At 39.9% G+C, this 13,861-nt stretch overlaps 1 protein-coding gene across 1 annotated transcript in view; it reads right to left on the bottom strand.

Moving 5' to 3' along the window:
* DNAH5 (dynein axonemal heavy chain 5) overlaps positions 1–13,861 on the bottom strand; it is a 252,750-nt gene that overhangs the window by 108,038 nt on the left and 130,851 nt on the right. The window contains 5 exon segments of the mRNA XM_077749426.1: positions 383–529; positions 6,572–6,725; positions 8,545–8,961; positions 9,292–9,479; positions 9,872–10,050. Of these exon segments, the coding sequence (XP_077605552.1) occupies positions 383–529; positions 6,572–6,725; positions 8,545–8,961; positions 9,292–9,479; positions 9,872–10,050 (1,085 nt within the window).

Genomic DNA, 13,861 nt, shown 5'->3' with positions numbered 1-13,861 from the left:
TAAAAATAGGGTATACTTAAATAAAGATAACATTTTTAAAAGATTCAGTGAAATAGTTATGGTAAAGTCACTTCATTTAACACTATCAATTTTCCTTAACAGTTTTTTCTTTCTGTTTTATTCTATCACAGGGATACACAAACATTTACCCAAAAGGAAAATCATTTCCTTTGTAACAATAACAAAGAAAAAAAGTGGGAGAGGGAGATTTTAAATATATTAATCAATAATTTCAGCATTGACAAATATACTGATTCAGGACTTCTTAGTCTTGGCTAAATATCATATAGAGAATACAATATATAATTGTTCTATTAATTCTAAATAGGCATCAAGGATTTTATTTAGAAGTACATGTCAAAAATATTACTTCATTTTCTACCTTTCTTGGCTCTCAATGTTTTCCTCCAAAGAGTTGAAAATATCCCATCTGTCCAATCATTTGTGGCCACATCAAGTCGACCAAACATCTGTGGGGCCGTAATTGCTTTGGGATTCATCCTCATTTCCCGGTGTGGTTTTCCACATTCTGTCCCAAGTAAATCCAAATTTTAAACAACACAGTTGTAGAGGGAGCCATCATTAGGTAACACGGTACTAACTGCAATGTACTGCCGGCAGGTGTTCAAAATATGAAAAATGCAAAATTACACTGAAAATGTACGTCTTACTGCATTCCAAGTTATCAAAATTAACATTGTTATATGGACTAACTTTTGTTTCTATCTTCTGTAAAAAAAAATTGCAGGAAACATAACGGGGGCCCAGGAAGGGTACCATGTTGGCACTGATAAAGGAATTAATGTAATCTGGAAGCCTTTCAAATTTCACAGCTCAAAAATCTTTTGCTTTATAGTATACTAGATTAAGTCTGGTCTCTGAAATGCCACCTGGAAGATGTCACATTCTCTCCATTCCTGGCTTCAATTTGCTGTGTTCTTGCTTATTTGGGAAAAGTAAGCAAAATTAATGTTGCAGGAATCAAAGACTTTTCTTTTATCGCCAATCTCAAAAAAAAGAAAAAAGTCTTTGACTCTTTCAAACCTTAAAACTATTCCTAAAAAGGCTAGATTCTGTACATAAGGGGCAGAAAAGCAGAAAAGCAAAAAATAAGGTTTAAAGTATAAAACCATAAAAATAGGCACTAAAACATTACATATTGAGTGAAAGACTGACAAACACAGGCAAACATACATAACTATGCACACTGAAAAAGGTGTTAAAATCCATTAAAACCCATTTAGAAAATTAGAACATAGTTCTCTTTTTTTAAATCACAAAAAGACTCAGGGAAATTTGCCGTATTTTACACTGTTGACATGAAACTGAGTCACAACTCAGCTTCTTCGATAAATAATATCCATAAGACTGGCAAAATTATATTTTTTAACTAATTACACTTTACAAAAGGCCAGCAAACTTTTAACGAGTATGACAGTATTAGAGCGTCTGGGTGGCTCCATCAGTTAAGTGTCCAACTCTTGGTTTCAACTCAGGGCATGATCTCATGGCTTGTGATTTTCAGCCCTGCAATGGGCTCTGTGCTGACAGCTGCAGAGCCTGCTTGGGATTCTCTGTCTCTGTCTCACTGTCTCTCTGTCTCTCTCTCTCTCTCTCTGCCCCATCCCTGCACACTCTCTCTCTCTTTCTCAAAATAAATAAATAAGCATTAAAACAAAAAGACTATAACAATATCATAGGTAAAACGACTTGATCTGTTGCCCATACAAGAAAAACTATCAAAAATTATTTCATTTTGGGGGCACCTGGGTGGCTCAGTGGGTTAAGCATCTGACTTCGGCTCAGGTCATGATCTCAGGGGTCGTGAGTACGAGCCCCGAGTCAGGCTCTGTGCTGAGAGCTCAGAGCCTGGAGCCTGCATCAGATCATGTGCCTCCCTCTGTCTCTGCCCCTCCCTAACTTTTGTGCGTGTGCTGTATGTCTGTCTGTCTCTCTCTCTCAAAAATACATATTAAATTTTTTTTTAATTATTTCATTATGGCAGTAGGTAGAATTGTATTGGGTTAATTTAAAATACCATAACATTTTTTGTACTGAATTATTGAATCACTATGTTGTATGCTTGAAACTAATATAACATTGTATGTCAACTACAGTTGAGGAATAATTTTGACCAAAAAAATTAAATACCAAAATGTGTTTATAAGATCATGCCAAAAAGAAAAATGCTTGACTTTCAAAATGTTGATTAAACTAATTCCTCCTTTTCTAGTTATATTTTTTTTTATTTAAAACCAAGTCAGTTGACATATAGTGTAATAATGATTTCAGAAATAGAATTTAGTGATTTATCACTTATATATAATACCTCGTGCTCATCCTAACAAGTGTCCTCCTTAATGCCCATCACCCAGTGGCCCAACTCCCCACCCAATACCCCGCCAGCAACCCTCAGTTTGTTCTTAGTATTTAAGAGGTTCTTATGGTTTGTCCCCCTCCCTGTTTTTATATTATTTTTGCTTCCCTTCCCTCATGTTCATCTATTTTGTATCTTGAATTCCACACTAGTGAAATCGTATATTTGTCTTTCTTTGACTAATTTCGTTTAGTATAATACACTCGAGTTCCATCCAAATTGTTGCAATGGCAAGATTTCATTCTTTTTGATTGCCAAGTAATACTCTATTGTATATATATACACCACATCTTCTTTATCCATTCATCTGTCAATGGACATTTGGGCTCTTTCCATACTTTGACTATTGTTGATAGCACTGCTATAAACATTGGTGCATATGTCCCTTTGGAACAGCACACCTGTATCCCTTGGATAAATACCTACTAGTGCAATTACTGAGTGGTAGGGTAGTTCTGTTTTTAATTCTTTGAGGAACCTCCATACTGTCTCCCAGAGTGGCTGCACCAGTTTGCATTCCAACCAGCAGTACAAAAGTGTTCCTCTTTCTCTGTATCCTTGCCAACATCTGTTGTTGCCTGAGTTGTTAATGTTAGCCCCTCTGACGGGTATGAGGTGGTATTTCATTGTGGTTTAGATTTGTATTTCCCTGATGATGAGCGATGTTGAGCATGTTTTCATGTGTCTGTTAGCCGTCTGGATGCCTTCTTTGGAGAAGTGTCTATTCATGTTTTTTGCTCATTTCTTCACTGGATTATTGTTTTTTTGGGTGTTGAGTTTGATAAGTTCTTTATACGTTTTGGATACTAACACTTTATCTGATACATCATTTGCAAATATCTTCTCCCATTCTATCAGTTGCCTTTTAGTTTTGCTGATTTAAACCAATTCCTTTTCATTCTCTTCCTAGGCATTTCTTGACTGTCCTGATCACTCTACCTTCACGGACTCTGCCCTAAAGTAGGCACCCTTTCCTGCTGTTGCCTCCTTATGAACTCCTGTCCCGCCCCTCCTTTCCCATGGTCTATTCTCTACATGGCCACAGAATGGTCTTCTAGACACTGGGTTGATCATACCACTCCCCAGCCCAATGGCTTTCCATCACCTGTATCACCTGTAAAATAAAACCTAAGTAGGTTAACTTACAAAGCTCCTTATGCCACCCCTATTGCACTAATTTGAATTCCTTTTTGAAGTCAAGGGAAAGAGAGAATGAGAAAGAAAAGGAGAGAAACCCAATAATGGGCTCATTTGGGAGTTGGCCACAGATGTAGCGTTCCTCTAGTGGACAAGAGGAGGTAGGACACTTGCCTTCGACCCATTCTCCACCACTGTTTGAGAGTATGACTGCCTCAAGGGCATTAATACCATTCTCTTCCAGGATGAACCAGTTCCCTAGATTCTAGGAAAATCATAATGTTGAAAAAGTGGGAGACACCCCTGGCATTTGTGGGAAAAACTGACCAACAGCTGCACCTGTACCAGGGAAGGGCCAAAGGGATATAGCGATGGGCACCAGCAGCATGTGCTATACGTCCTCATCTTCCCCACTCCCACCCCACACATAAATCACATTTTGTCCCTACCAAAGCACTTTCTGGGCATGCCATGCTCTTTGCAGGCTCTCCTACCTGCACAGGCTCTTCGTTCTGCTAAGAATGCCTTACATTCATCTGCTACTCAACCCTCAATCTTCAGCTGAAGTAGTACATGCTCTGTAAGCCTTCCTATAATTCCTTAGAAAGGCTTCTGATCCCCTTTGCCTTCTCACAGCATAACTGTCCAAACTTTCTCATAGCAATTCCACATTGACTTATAACTATTTGGGTTACTCCGCTCCTTGAAGACATGGCCTTTGGTTTTCATGCCTACATCCCCACATCTGCTACAGAACCTAGCAGCACCTCATATACAGAACATCAAAGGCATTTGATAAATAAATACATGATCAATAAGGAAACAAATATACACGGGTCTAGTATAAGTTCAATGCAATTACCTTCTCAATCTTTGGAGTAATCAATGTTTTCAGCAAGAAACAATGTATTGCTTAAGGTAACAAATGTTTGCCCTACATATTAAAACCAAGCACAAGTGGGGGGGAGATGAGCATGGAGGAGGGCACTTGTGGGGATGAGCACTGGGTGTTATATGGAAACCAACTTGACAATAAACTATTTGTAATAAATAAATAATAAATAAATAAATAAATAGCAAAAGAAGGGAAAAAATAAAAAATAAATAAAACCAAGAACAGGTTAATCAACAGCAAATAACCTAATGATTAATTCATCTTTGCAAAGAACTTCTCCAAAACCAGTGATGCCATATGGATTACATAATTTAGACATATTATACATAATGTATCACTATTGTTTAATATTTAGTACTCATTTTGTTCAGCTCATTTTACCAGGTGCATTTGTAGTTTATTGTTAAATGAAGGCACCTACACAACATCAACAAAAGTATTACTAAGCATAATTTGAGAGAACACATCATTTTAAAGCCATATAAAAATCCCCAAACAGAGTCTCAACAGCACATGAAAACCACATGATAAGTCTTGCAGGTGTGAGCTCTCAGTTTTGGCAAAAGTAAGTGAGAGCTGAGAGCACAATTCTGTCTCAGTGTGAAGACTCCCTGCTGGAGTCTTGATGTACAGAACTCACTTTGCCCCTGAGCGGAGGACACCGAGACCAAATCCAGCATGTGCAGGACCCTACATCCAACATAGAACAGTCTCCACAACCACAACTCAACATCAGTGCATTGGGGTTTCAAGAGCTGACTGGAAACCCAACCAGGCATCTTTTCCCTGTGGGACCATGTGGGATGCATTCCAACAGCTAATGTTCTGTGAAATTTCGAAACTCAAATCTGCCATGGCTAAGAGCTGCCTACACAGTACTTTTAGTATGAGAAACATCAATGTCCAATCAGAAAATATAAGAATAATCACAAATGTGGCAATGCCCGTAATCTTTAGATGACCTTGGGCTAGGTATGGACTTAGATATAGGCTTAGGGAGGTCTGGAAATTTAATGCATTTCTTGAACTTCACCAGAAATATATCTGATTCTTGGTGGGAAATTAGTTTATGATGAGGATGATGTTAGGTGTTATTTTTTTATTTACTGGAAGGTAGCACATTGTATTGAGTAATTATTGGGAAGTGCTATGTTATAATGGGAAAGGTCTGGGTTTTCGTTAGTGGACCCTGATCTTACCGTCTTCACAACCTGTAGCATTTCTGAACTTGACGCTTGACTTTTTTGTACAAAATGATGATGGTCAAAGTCACATCTCAAGATCATGGTGAAAATTAAATGGCATAACATAAGTAAAACACATAATATAGTACATAAAGTCACTGTTTAAAATTTGTTTTCCTACAGCATTATTCATAGAAGCCAAGATATGGAAACAATTCAAATGTCCATTGATAGACGAATTAATTGAGGAAGTGTGGCATCTATCTATCTATCTATCTATCTATCTATCTATCTATCTAATTCAGCCATAAGCAAGAAGGACATCCTACCATTTGCAATGACAGGATGACATGGATGAACCTTGAGAATATCATGCTGAATGAAGTAAGTCACACAGGGAGAGATAAATCCTGTATGGCATCATTTATATATGGAATCTAAAAAACAGTCAAACTCTGAAAAGCAGATTGTAGAATGGTGGTTACCAGGGGTAGAGGTGTAGGGAAATGGGGAGATTTTGGACAAAGGGTACAGACTTCCAGTTAAAAGATTAACAAGTATGGGGATCTAAGTTACATTATAGCCTAATATACAGATAGTATAGTGATCATAGCTAATTACACTATACCATATAATTGAATATTGCTGGGTGATTAGATCTTAAATGTTCTCACCATAAAAAAGAAATGGTAAGTAACTATGTGGCAAGATGGGGGTCAGAGCTAATGGAGGTACTTGTTTTGCAACATACAAGTGCTTCAAATCAATACACTGTACTCATTAAACTTACACAATGCTACATGTCAATTATATCTCAATAAAGCTGGAAAGAATTTTTCCTTCTAGTTCATTATTATAACACACTATCTCTAAAATGTACCCAATAATCAGTAAAGCATGTCCCTCTTGGAGCATTCCAATGTGTCACAGCTATTTAAATGTGTTGCCCAGAGCAATGCAACTTGACCAATCCCTTACCTGTCATGGCTTTCATCAAGGTGTGGATACAGGTGGTCTTCCCCGCCCCACTAGGCCCCAGGGTCATCATTCCATGCCGCACTCTCTGCGTCTCAAACAGCTGGATGACTTTCAGTTTCCATGGAGGATGGTTAATTAAACCAGCTTCTTCAACCTGAAAACGTAACCAAAGCCCACACTGAGCAACATCAACAGCAATCTGGACTTTCCATTGTACTCAAAATAAGCATGGACACTGAAGGGCAGGGGTGAGAAAAGATAGCTACTATTAGTGGGTATAGAGTTTCAGTTTGGGAAGGTGAGAAAAGTTCTGAAGATAGATGGTGATGATGTTTTGCACAATAATGTGAATGTACTTAATGCCACTGAAGAGTACACTTAAAAATGGTGAAAATGGTAAATTTTATGTTATGTATTTTACCACAATAAAAAATATATTGCGGGAGTGCCTGGAGGCCCAGTCAGTGGAGCATGTAACTCTAGATCTCAACGTTATGAGTTTGAGCCCCATGTGTAGTATGGAGTTTACTTAAAATAATACATTTTTAAATATATATACATTGCATAAAAAAATATATATATACACAAAGACAAAAAGCAGGTTGAATATTCAAAATGCTATCCCAAGGTAATAAGAAACCTCTGCATTTGCCTTTGGAAATGGAATACCTTTATATTAATATATCCTTGAATATATGTCTTAGGAGCAACTTTAGAATAAAGACTCATTTATCAAAATGTACTTTAAATGTTTAACTTAAAAGGTGACATGTAAGAGAAGGGGGCAAGATGGCAGAGAAGTAAGGAGCTCCATACTTGCACTCGCGCCCATACATCACACAGAAAAGATCTGAAGCCATTGGAAACCTTACAAAACCTGAGAGATTGGGAGAAAAAAAGACGCAGAATCCACTGAGAGAGCCTTCTAATGTGAGTGCGAACCGGGGAAGATAAAATCGGGCCGGGATCGGAGACTCCAGGGTGGGAGGCGATCCCCCTCTACCCTCTACGGGGAGTGAGAGGGGAAAAGGAGAGAGTCCGAGACAGAAAAACCTCTGCTCGTGGGGGAAAAACCTCCGCTCGGTGCATAGAAAGACCTTACTTGCCAAATACCTGCACGCCAGGTCCCCTCACACCAACAGGTCCTGGGGGGGATGGGGGGGGCTGAGCACACAAACTGCTGCTTTGTGCGGGCTCCTGGCTGCTGGACTTCAGAGCAGCGACGCGCCTGCCACCATTGTAGCTCCCGGGCGGCTGGGGCCCCTGAAAGAGCCGCGCGGACACCGGGCGTCCGCGCTCCTGGCAGGCTGGGACTCAAGAAGGAAGGCAAAGAACTAAGAACTGGGAAATTTGCCTGTGAGTTCGTGTTTCGGGTGACGAGCCATANAACTAATCTTTGACAAAGCAGAAAAGAGTATCCAATGGAAAACAGACAGCCTCTTTAACAGATGGTACTGGGAGAACTGGACAGCAACATGCAGAGGAATGAAACTAGACCACTTTCTCACACCATATACAAAAATAAACTCAAAATGGATAAAGGACTTGAACGTGAGACAGGAAACCATCAGACCCCTATAGGAGAAAGCAGGAAACAACCTCCTTGACTTCAATAGCAGCAATTTCTTACTTGACACATCCTCAAAGGCAAGGGAATCAAGAGCAAAAATGAACTACTGGGACCTCATCAAGATTAAAATATTCTGCACGGCAAAGGAAACAATCCATAAAACTAACAGACAACCAACAGAATGGGAAAAGATAGTTGCAAATGACATATTGGATAAAAGGCTAGTATCCAAAATCCATAAGGAACTCACCAAACCCCACACCCAAAAAAACNAAGGGGGGGAAACAGTGGGGGAGAGGGAGAGAGGCAAACCATGAGAGACTCTTGAACGCTGAGAACAAACTGAGGACTGATGGGGGTGTCCGGGAGGGGAAGGGGGGGTGATGAACATGGAGGAGAGCACTTGTGGGGACAAGCACTGGATGTTATATGGAAACCAGCTTGACAATAAACTATTAAGAAATAAATTGTGCAAATAAAATTAACTTCATAACAATACAACTTTGAACTCTGTATCTGTAAGGTAATCTGTCAACAACCCCCGTCTACAATTTTTCAAAATGAGCAAATCTCACTGAATAGAATAAGTATGCATAAGTCCAGAGAGACTTTCAGAATGTCACACCTGCTTAGAAAGCTGCTCCTCACACAGCTTGTAGAGAGTGAAAAACTTCCTGGCCAAAATGATGTTGTCAATGAAGCCGCAACTAGCCAACTTCACCCTGATGATAATCTGTCGGTCAGGCACCATCATGGCCACCGAGCGGAAGTTAATCTTCAAGTTTTCAGGAAGCTCCTGCCGTCCTGCATAGCCAGGATTCTGTACAGAAAATATGACCCCACGATGAATGACATGGTCACGGGGCAACACACACATCAGCACGGCACTCAAAGACTTATTACGTCCACACAACAAATCTGGACTGACAACCAGAGAACTCATTTACATATCTCACTCTTCTTTTAACTGGAGAGACTATATCACAGGTTATTAACATGAGCTTTGTTTAACACCAAAGGCTTTCACACAGGAGTTCAAATTACCATTCCAACTTCCATTCATCAAAAATAAGGGACCTAAGACGAGGGAAATGCATGAAAGGTGTGAGATCAAGGCTGAAATTCAGCAGCTCTTCCTATGGTTCCTTACCATGGTCAGGAAAAGTCCGAATTCAGGGTTCATAGTCACATTATCTCCATCGGTAAAAATAAAAGACTTCTTGCGTTCCTTTTTACATGTCAGAATAATGGAAATTTGCTGGGCTGCCACTGACAGAACTGGTAAATCGATACGGTTAAATTCATCAAAACAACCCCAGGATCCAGACTGTGCTAGTCCTTCGAAGGGAAATTAAATAGAAAATCCAATTAGTATATAATTTCAGAAAGCCAAGGAAAAGGGCATTTTGCAGCTGCCAAGACAAGCCAGAGATAAGTCTGTTCAAAAATAAACTTGAACAAATAGATCATGCATAAAGTGGCCCCAAAATAACTTACAATGTGGCACTCTATCTGTCAACAGCCAACCTGCACGGATAAAGAAACATTACGATGGCAAGTGATGTTGACATGTGATGCACACAGCAACAGTTAAGATTCAGATTTTCCAAAAAGTTGTACAAAGTTGAAAAATGACACTGAAATACATAGGCAGTTGTTGAAAAATAATCTTAACTGGATATTCCACCTTATCTTTAAATGTCTCATCCAATACAAAATATAACCCTCACCTTTAAAAATCCGTCCAAGTCCTCGGAAGTCCATCTGGTCAGAACAATTGAAAACCACTACGTACTTCCCCAGACACCGACCCATATCTTTCGTAGTTTCTGTTTTGCCCGTTCCCGCGGGCCCAGTGGGAGCTCCTCCCATGCTCATTCCCAGAGCTTGAGCCAGCGTGATATAACACCTGGAAGAAGACAGACATCACTAGAACCATACCCCCTGCACCTAGACGACACTTTGGGATGTCACAGTAAAATGAAACCCACATAAGACTTAAAAATGGAAAATTTAAGCCATTGTCCCTACATAGCTTTTCCAAAACCATACCCTAATATACACATTCCTTATGGATATTAACATGTGTTAGAGAAACAAGAGGGGGTGGCCTATGGTCAAATCAGTTTGAAAACTCTTAAAAAGGTTCAATGGGCTTTCTCATGATAATGTGTAGTGAGATTCTCCAAGTATGAAAAATAGTACACAGCACTTCCAAAACTTATTAATGGCAACTTTTTTCACAGAAACCTACCAACATCTAAAGAATAGTGTTCTATGAAACAGATTGGGAACCATTAGATTAGTCCCCTTTTGGGACTCTAAGAGTCAATAATTTGATGAACTTGGATACAAATGATCACATGAAATTTAAATTACACATTGCTAAATAATCTCAACTTCCATCTATTTCTGGGAGTTTCTACTACACCTGCACATACCTTCTACTGTCTCTCACTGCATGATATTAACAAATAAAAAATTCCAATGAGGAAATACAAGAGTGCCTGGGAAGCAAAAAAATAACCTGATAACTCACTAACGAATCACTCAATTTCCCAGCATCACCCTGGGTTGTCAAAGGAGGTAATCTACAAAGTGATCAAGTTTAGGGCTTTCCTACATCTGAACTCTATAAAGCATTCATTTGGACTTGAAAACATTTTCAAAGGAAATAAAGTGATTGTCCAGTGTGAAAGGTGGGAGGAAACAGCAAGCACACCCACCAGAGTTCCTCTAAGGTCTGTATTTCACTGGAAGTAGGTTCTTAAAAAGGCAAGTAAATGACTTAGCCCTGAATGTATATGGAGCCTGGATATGGAGAAGGCCACACAGGAGGACACCCAAGCTCACTCTGATTTTGTCTTTTAATTCAAAGTTTTATTTCCTGTCTTGCACTTTCATTATCCCTTGTAGAGTAGTCTCTAATAATGGCTAACATGATGTGCTCCACCTACATTATCTCACTTAAGCCCAGAGAATCCTGCAGGGAAGCTACTATTGTTTTTCCCATTTTGCAGATCAGGAGAAAGGCTCACAGAGATGGAAATATTTCTCTCGGTAGCAGAGCCGAGACCCAAGCCTACTTATCTGGCAGCCAGCCCTCAGCTGCCTGGCTCTAGAACATGTCCACCTTGCCAGGGTAAGGAATAAATCTCTGGGAACTCTGGCCACCCAACTACTCTGTCTTGCAAACCCTCTTTATAACTGGGATCGTTGGGTTTATATCTGAACTGAAGCAGTAGTAAGTTGTGAGGCTGCCTAAAAGAAGTCATCCTATTTATGTGAAAAATGAATGAGCGAGCCAGGTCCTTTATCCCTTACTTCTTCAGTGGGGTGGGGCTTCCGTCCACCTGCTATGTTGGCATCCAGGCTCCTGTAGGATCTGCCTTTCAGAGACAAGCCTGCATCTGCCAGAAAATCTTCATGTTCATGTTTACTTGACCATCTCGGGTATTCTACATGCATGTGCACTTCTCTCCCCTTCTTTCCTGCTTTCCTTTCCAGTCTCTTTGCTGATTTCAAAAATGTGATCACTCGGGAACACGATGTGGACTCTAATGTGATTTAGTGGCCTGTCCTGCAGTTTTCTGTCTCTCCACTAGACTACTGTAAAGTCTCTGGTCTCAGGAACTGGGTCAAGTTCACATTTGTACTTTCAAATACTTGCCTTAAACCCTGGCACCTAGTATTCTATGAACATTTGTTAAACAAATGGTTTGTGCCAGTCCAGTCATACACTCCTATCTGGCTCCTCCGATCCCAATAGCTACTGGAATTAGACTTGCAGAATGGGGGTGGGGGTGGGGGGCAGCTGGCTCAGTAGGTAGAACATGAGACTCTAAATCTCAGGGTTTTAAGTTCAAACGCCAAGTTGGGCATGTGGCCTAATTAAAAAATAATAAAGTAAAAATAAAAAAATAGAATTCCTTTCTATCACACCAAGAGGTTTAGAAAAAGAGACAGAGAGAGAAAGAAAGAGATGCGGAATGTGACCACCATGCTAAACCAACAGTGACCAACCTCATGACCTGGGTCTTATTATGGTATGCAATTTACCAAATCTGTCACCAACATGCATTTCATCACATGGAAACCAGAATTGCTTTTGACTCCTATTCTTAAGCAGTATTGATTCTAAAATGCTGAAAAACTTCCTAAGGTAATGATGGTACAGATATCAGGAACATATTTTTCCTTGTTTCTTTTCTTGTTTAGTTATAGACTCTGATTATAGGACAAGCTTAGGGAGGAACAAGAGGAAACATTGAGGGGCACCTGGGTGGCTTAGTCGGTTAGGCATCCAACTCTTGATTTCGGCTCAGATCACGATCTCCGGGTCATGAGCTCAAGCCTCACATAGGGCTCTGTGCTGGGCATGGAACCTGATTAAGATTCTCTCTCTCCCTCTCCTTCTGCCCCATTCCACTCACACTGTCACTCTCATGCTCTCTCTCTCTCTCTCAAAAAAAAAAAAAAAAAAAGGAAACATTGATAAAGAATGTGTTACTGATGTTGGAGAACGATCACAGTCATAGCAACAATCATAATGACTAACATTTACTGAGTGCCAGGCCCTCAGTACCTACATCTGTCACATCTAGTCTACACAGTGATTCCCAAAGGAGGGAATCAGAGAGGTTAGGTGTCTGGGCCAAGACTATGCAGTTATTGAGGACCAAGTCCAGTAGTCAACACACAAGTAGGACTCAGGAAGCTGTGAGAATACTTTATAGGAAGGCATATGTTGTTCTGTTTAGACCCATCTACATTTCTTATCAAGCAGATGAGAAGCTTCTACCAGCCTTCAATTTCTGCTGCCCTCTGCCTGAGGGACAGTGCAGTAAGAATGATTCCCATCTTCTTTGCTTGTGCCCATAGAGGAAGGAAGGAATGGCCCTGAAAAACACCATGAGCTTTCAGAGAAAGGCACTATATGTTTTTAGTGAATTAGAATAACTCTTTTATCATNATGATTTGGAGCTTCCCAGAGACTATCACCACCAACATTGTTGACTTTCCATGGGGCAGTCAGAAAAACACTGACAAGATGTCAATGTCTCTGGCCTTTGATTTTTGTAAGGATTAACTTTAGTGAGTAATTCTCCTGAAAAGTGGCAGTAAATCTTATAGTGGAATCTCAGTGACCAGCAAAAAAAAAAAAAAAGTAACTCACTTCTCCCATAATCAAGATAGTTAAAGAAAAATAGGCAAATGAACGTTTTAGGGAAGACAGGCTGAAACAAAGAAACAAACCCTGGAATCACTTCCAATTGTATACTTACAGACCCCTACTATGCTTCTTACTTTTCAAGTTCTCAAGTTCTCCAGGGCACCTGGGTGGCTCAGTCGGTTAACTGACCAACCTTGGCTTAGGTCATGATCTCGCAGTCCATGAGTTCAAACCCTGTGTCAGGCTCTGTGCGGAAAGCTCAGAGCCTGGAATCTGCTTCAGATTCTGTGACTTCTCTCTCTCTGCCCCCTGCTCACGTGTTCTCTCTGTCTCTTTCTCTCTCAAAAATAAATAAACATTTTAAAAAATGTTAAGTTCTCAAGATTTTTGACATAGCAAGATCTACAAGACAATGAATACAGTGGAAGAATTAAGATGCAGAGAAGTTTGTAGAACCTGATACCTACATGTAAAAATTAAAGAGAATTTTGACATGCCAGGTTTTGAAATTTCTAGGAGAGAAAATAAACTGTGAAGTGTTTTTTTA

This window comes from Crocuta crocuta, unplaced genomic scaffold (assembly GCF_008692635.1).
Source record: "Crocuta crocuta isolate KB4526 unplaced genomic scaffold, BGI_CrCroc_1.0 scaffold89, whole genome shotgun sequence".
Lineage (NCBI taxonomy): Eukaryota > Metazoa > Chordata > Mammalia > Carnivora > Hyaenidae > Crocuta > Crocuta crocuta.
The sequence above is the reverse complement of the archived record's forward strand: the minus strand, read 5'-3'. Positions and strand labels throughout refer to the sequence as shown.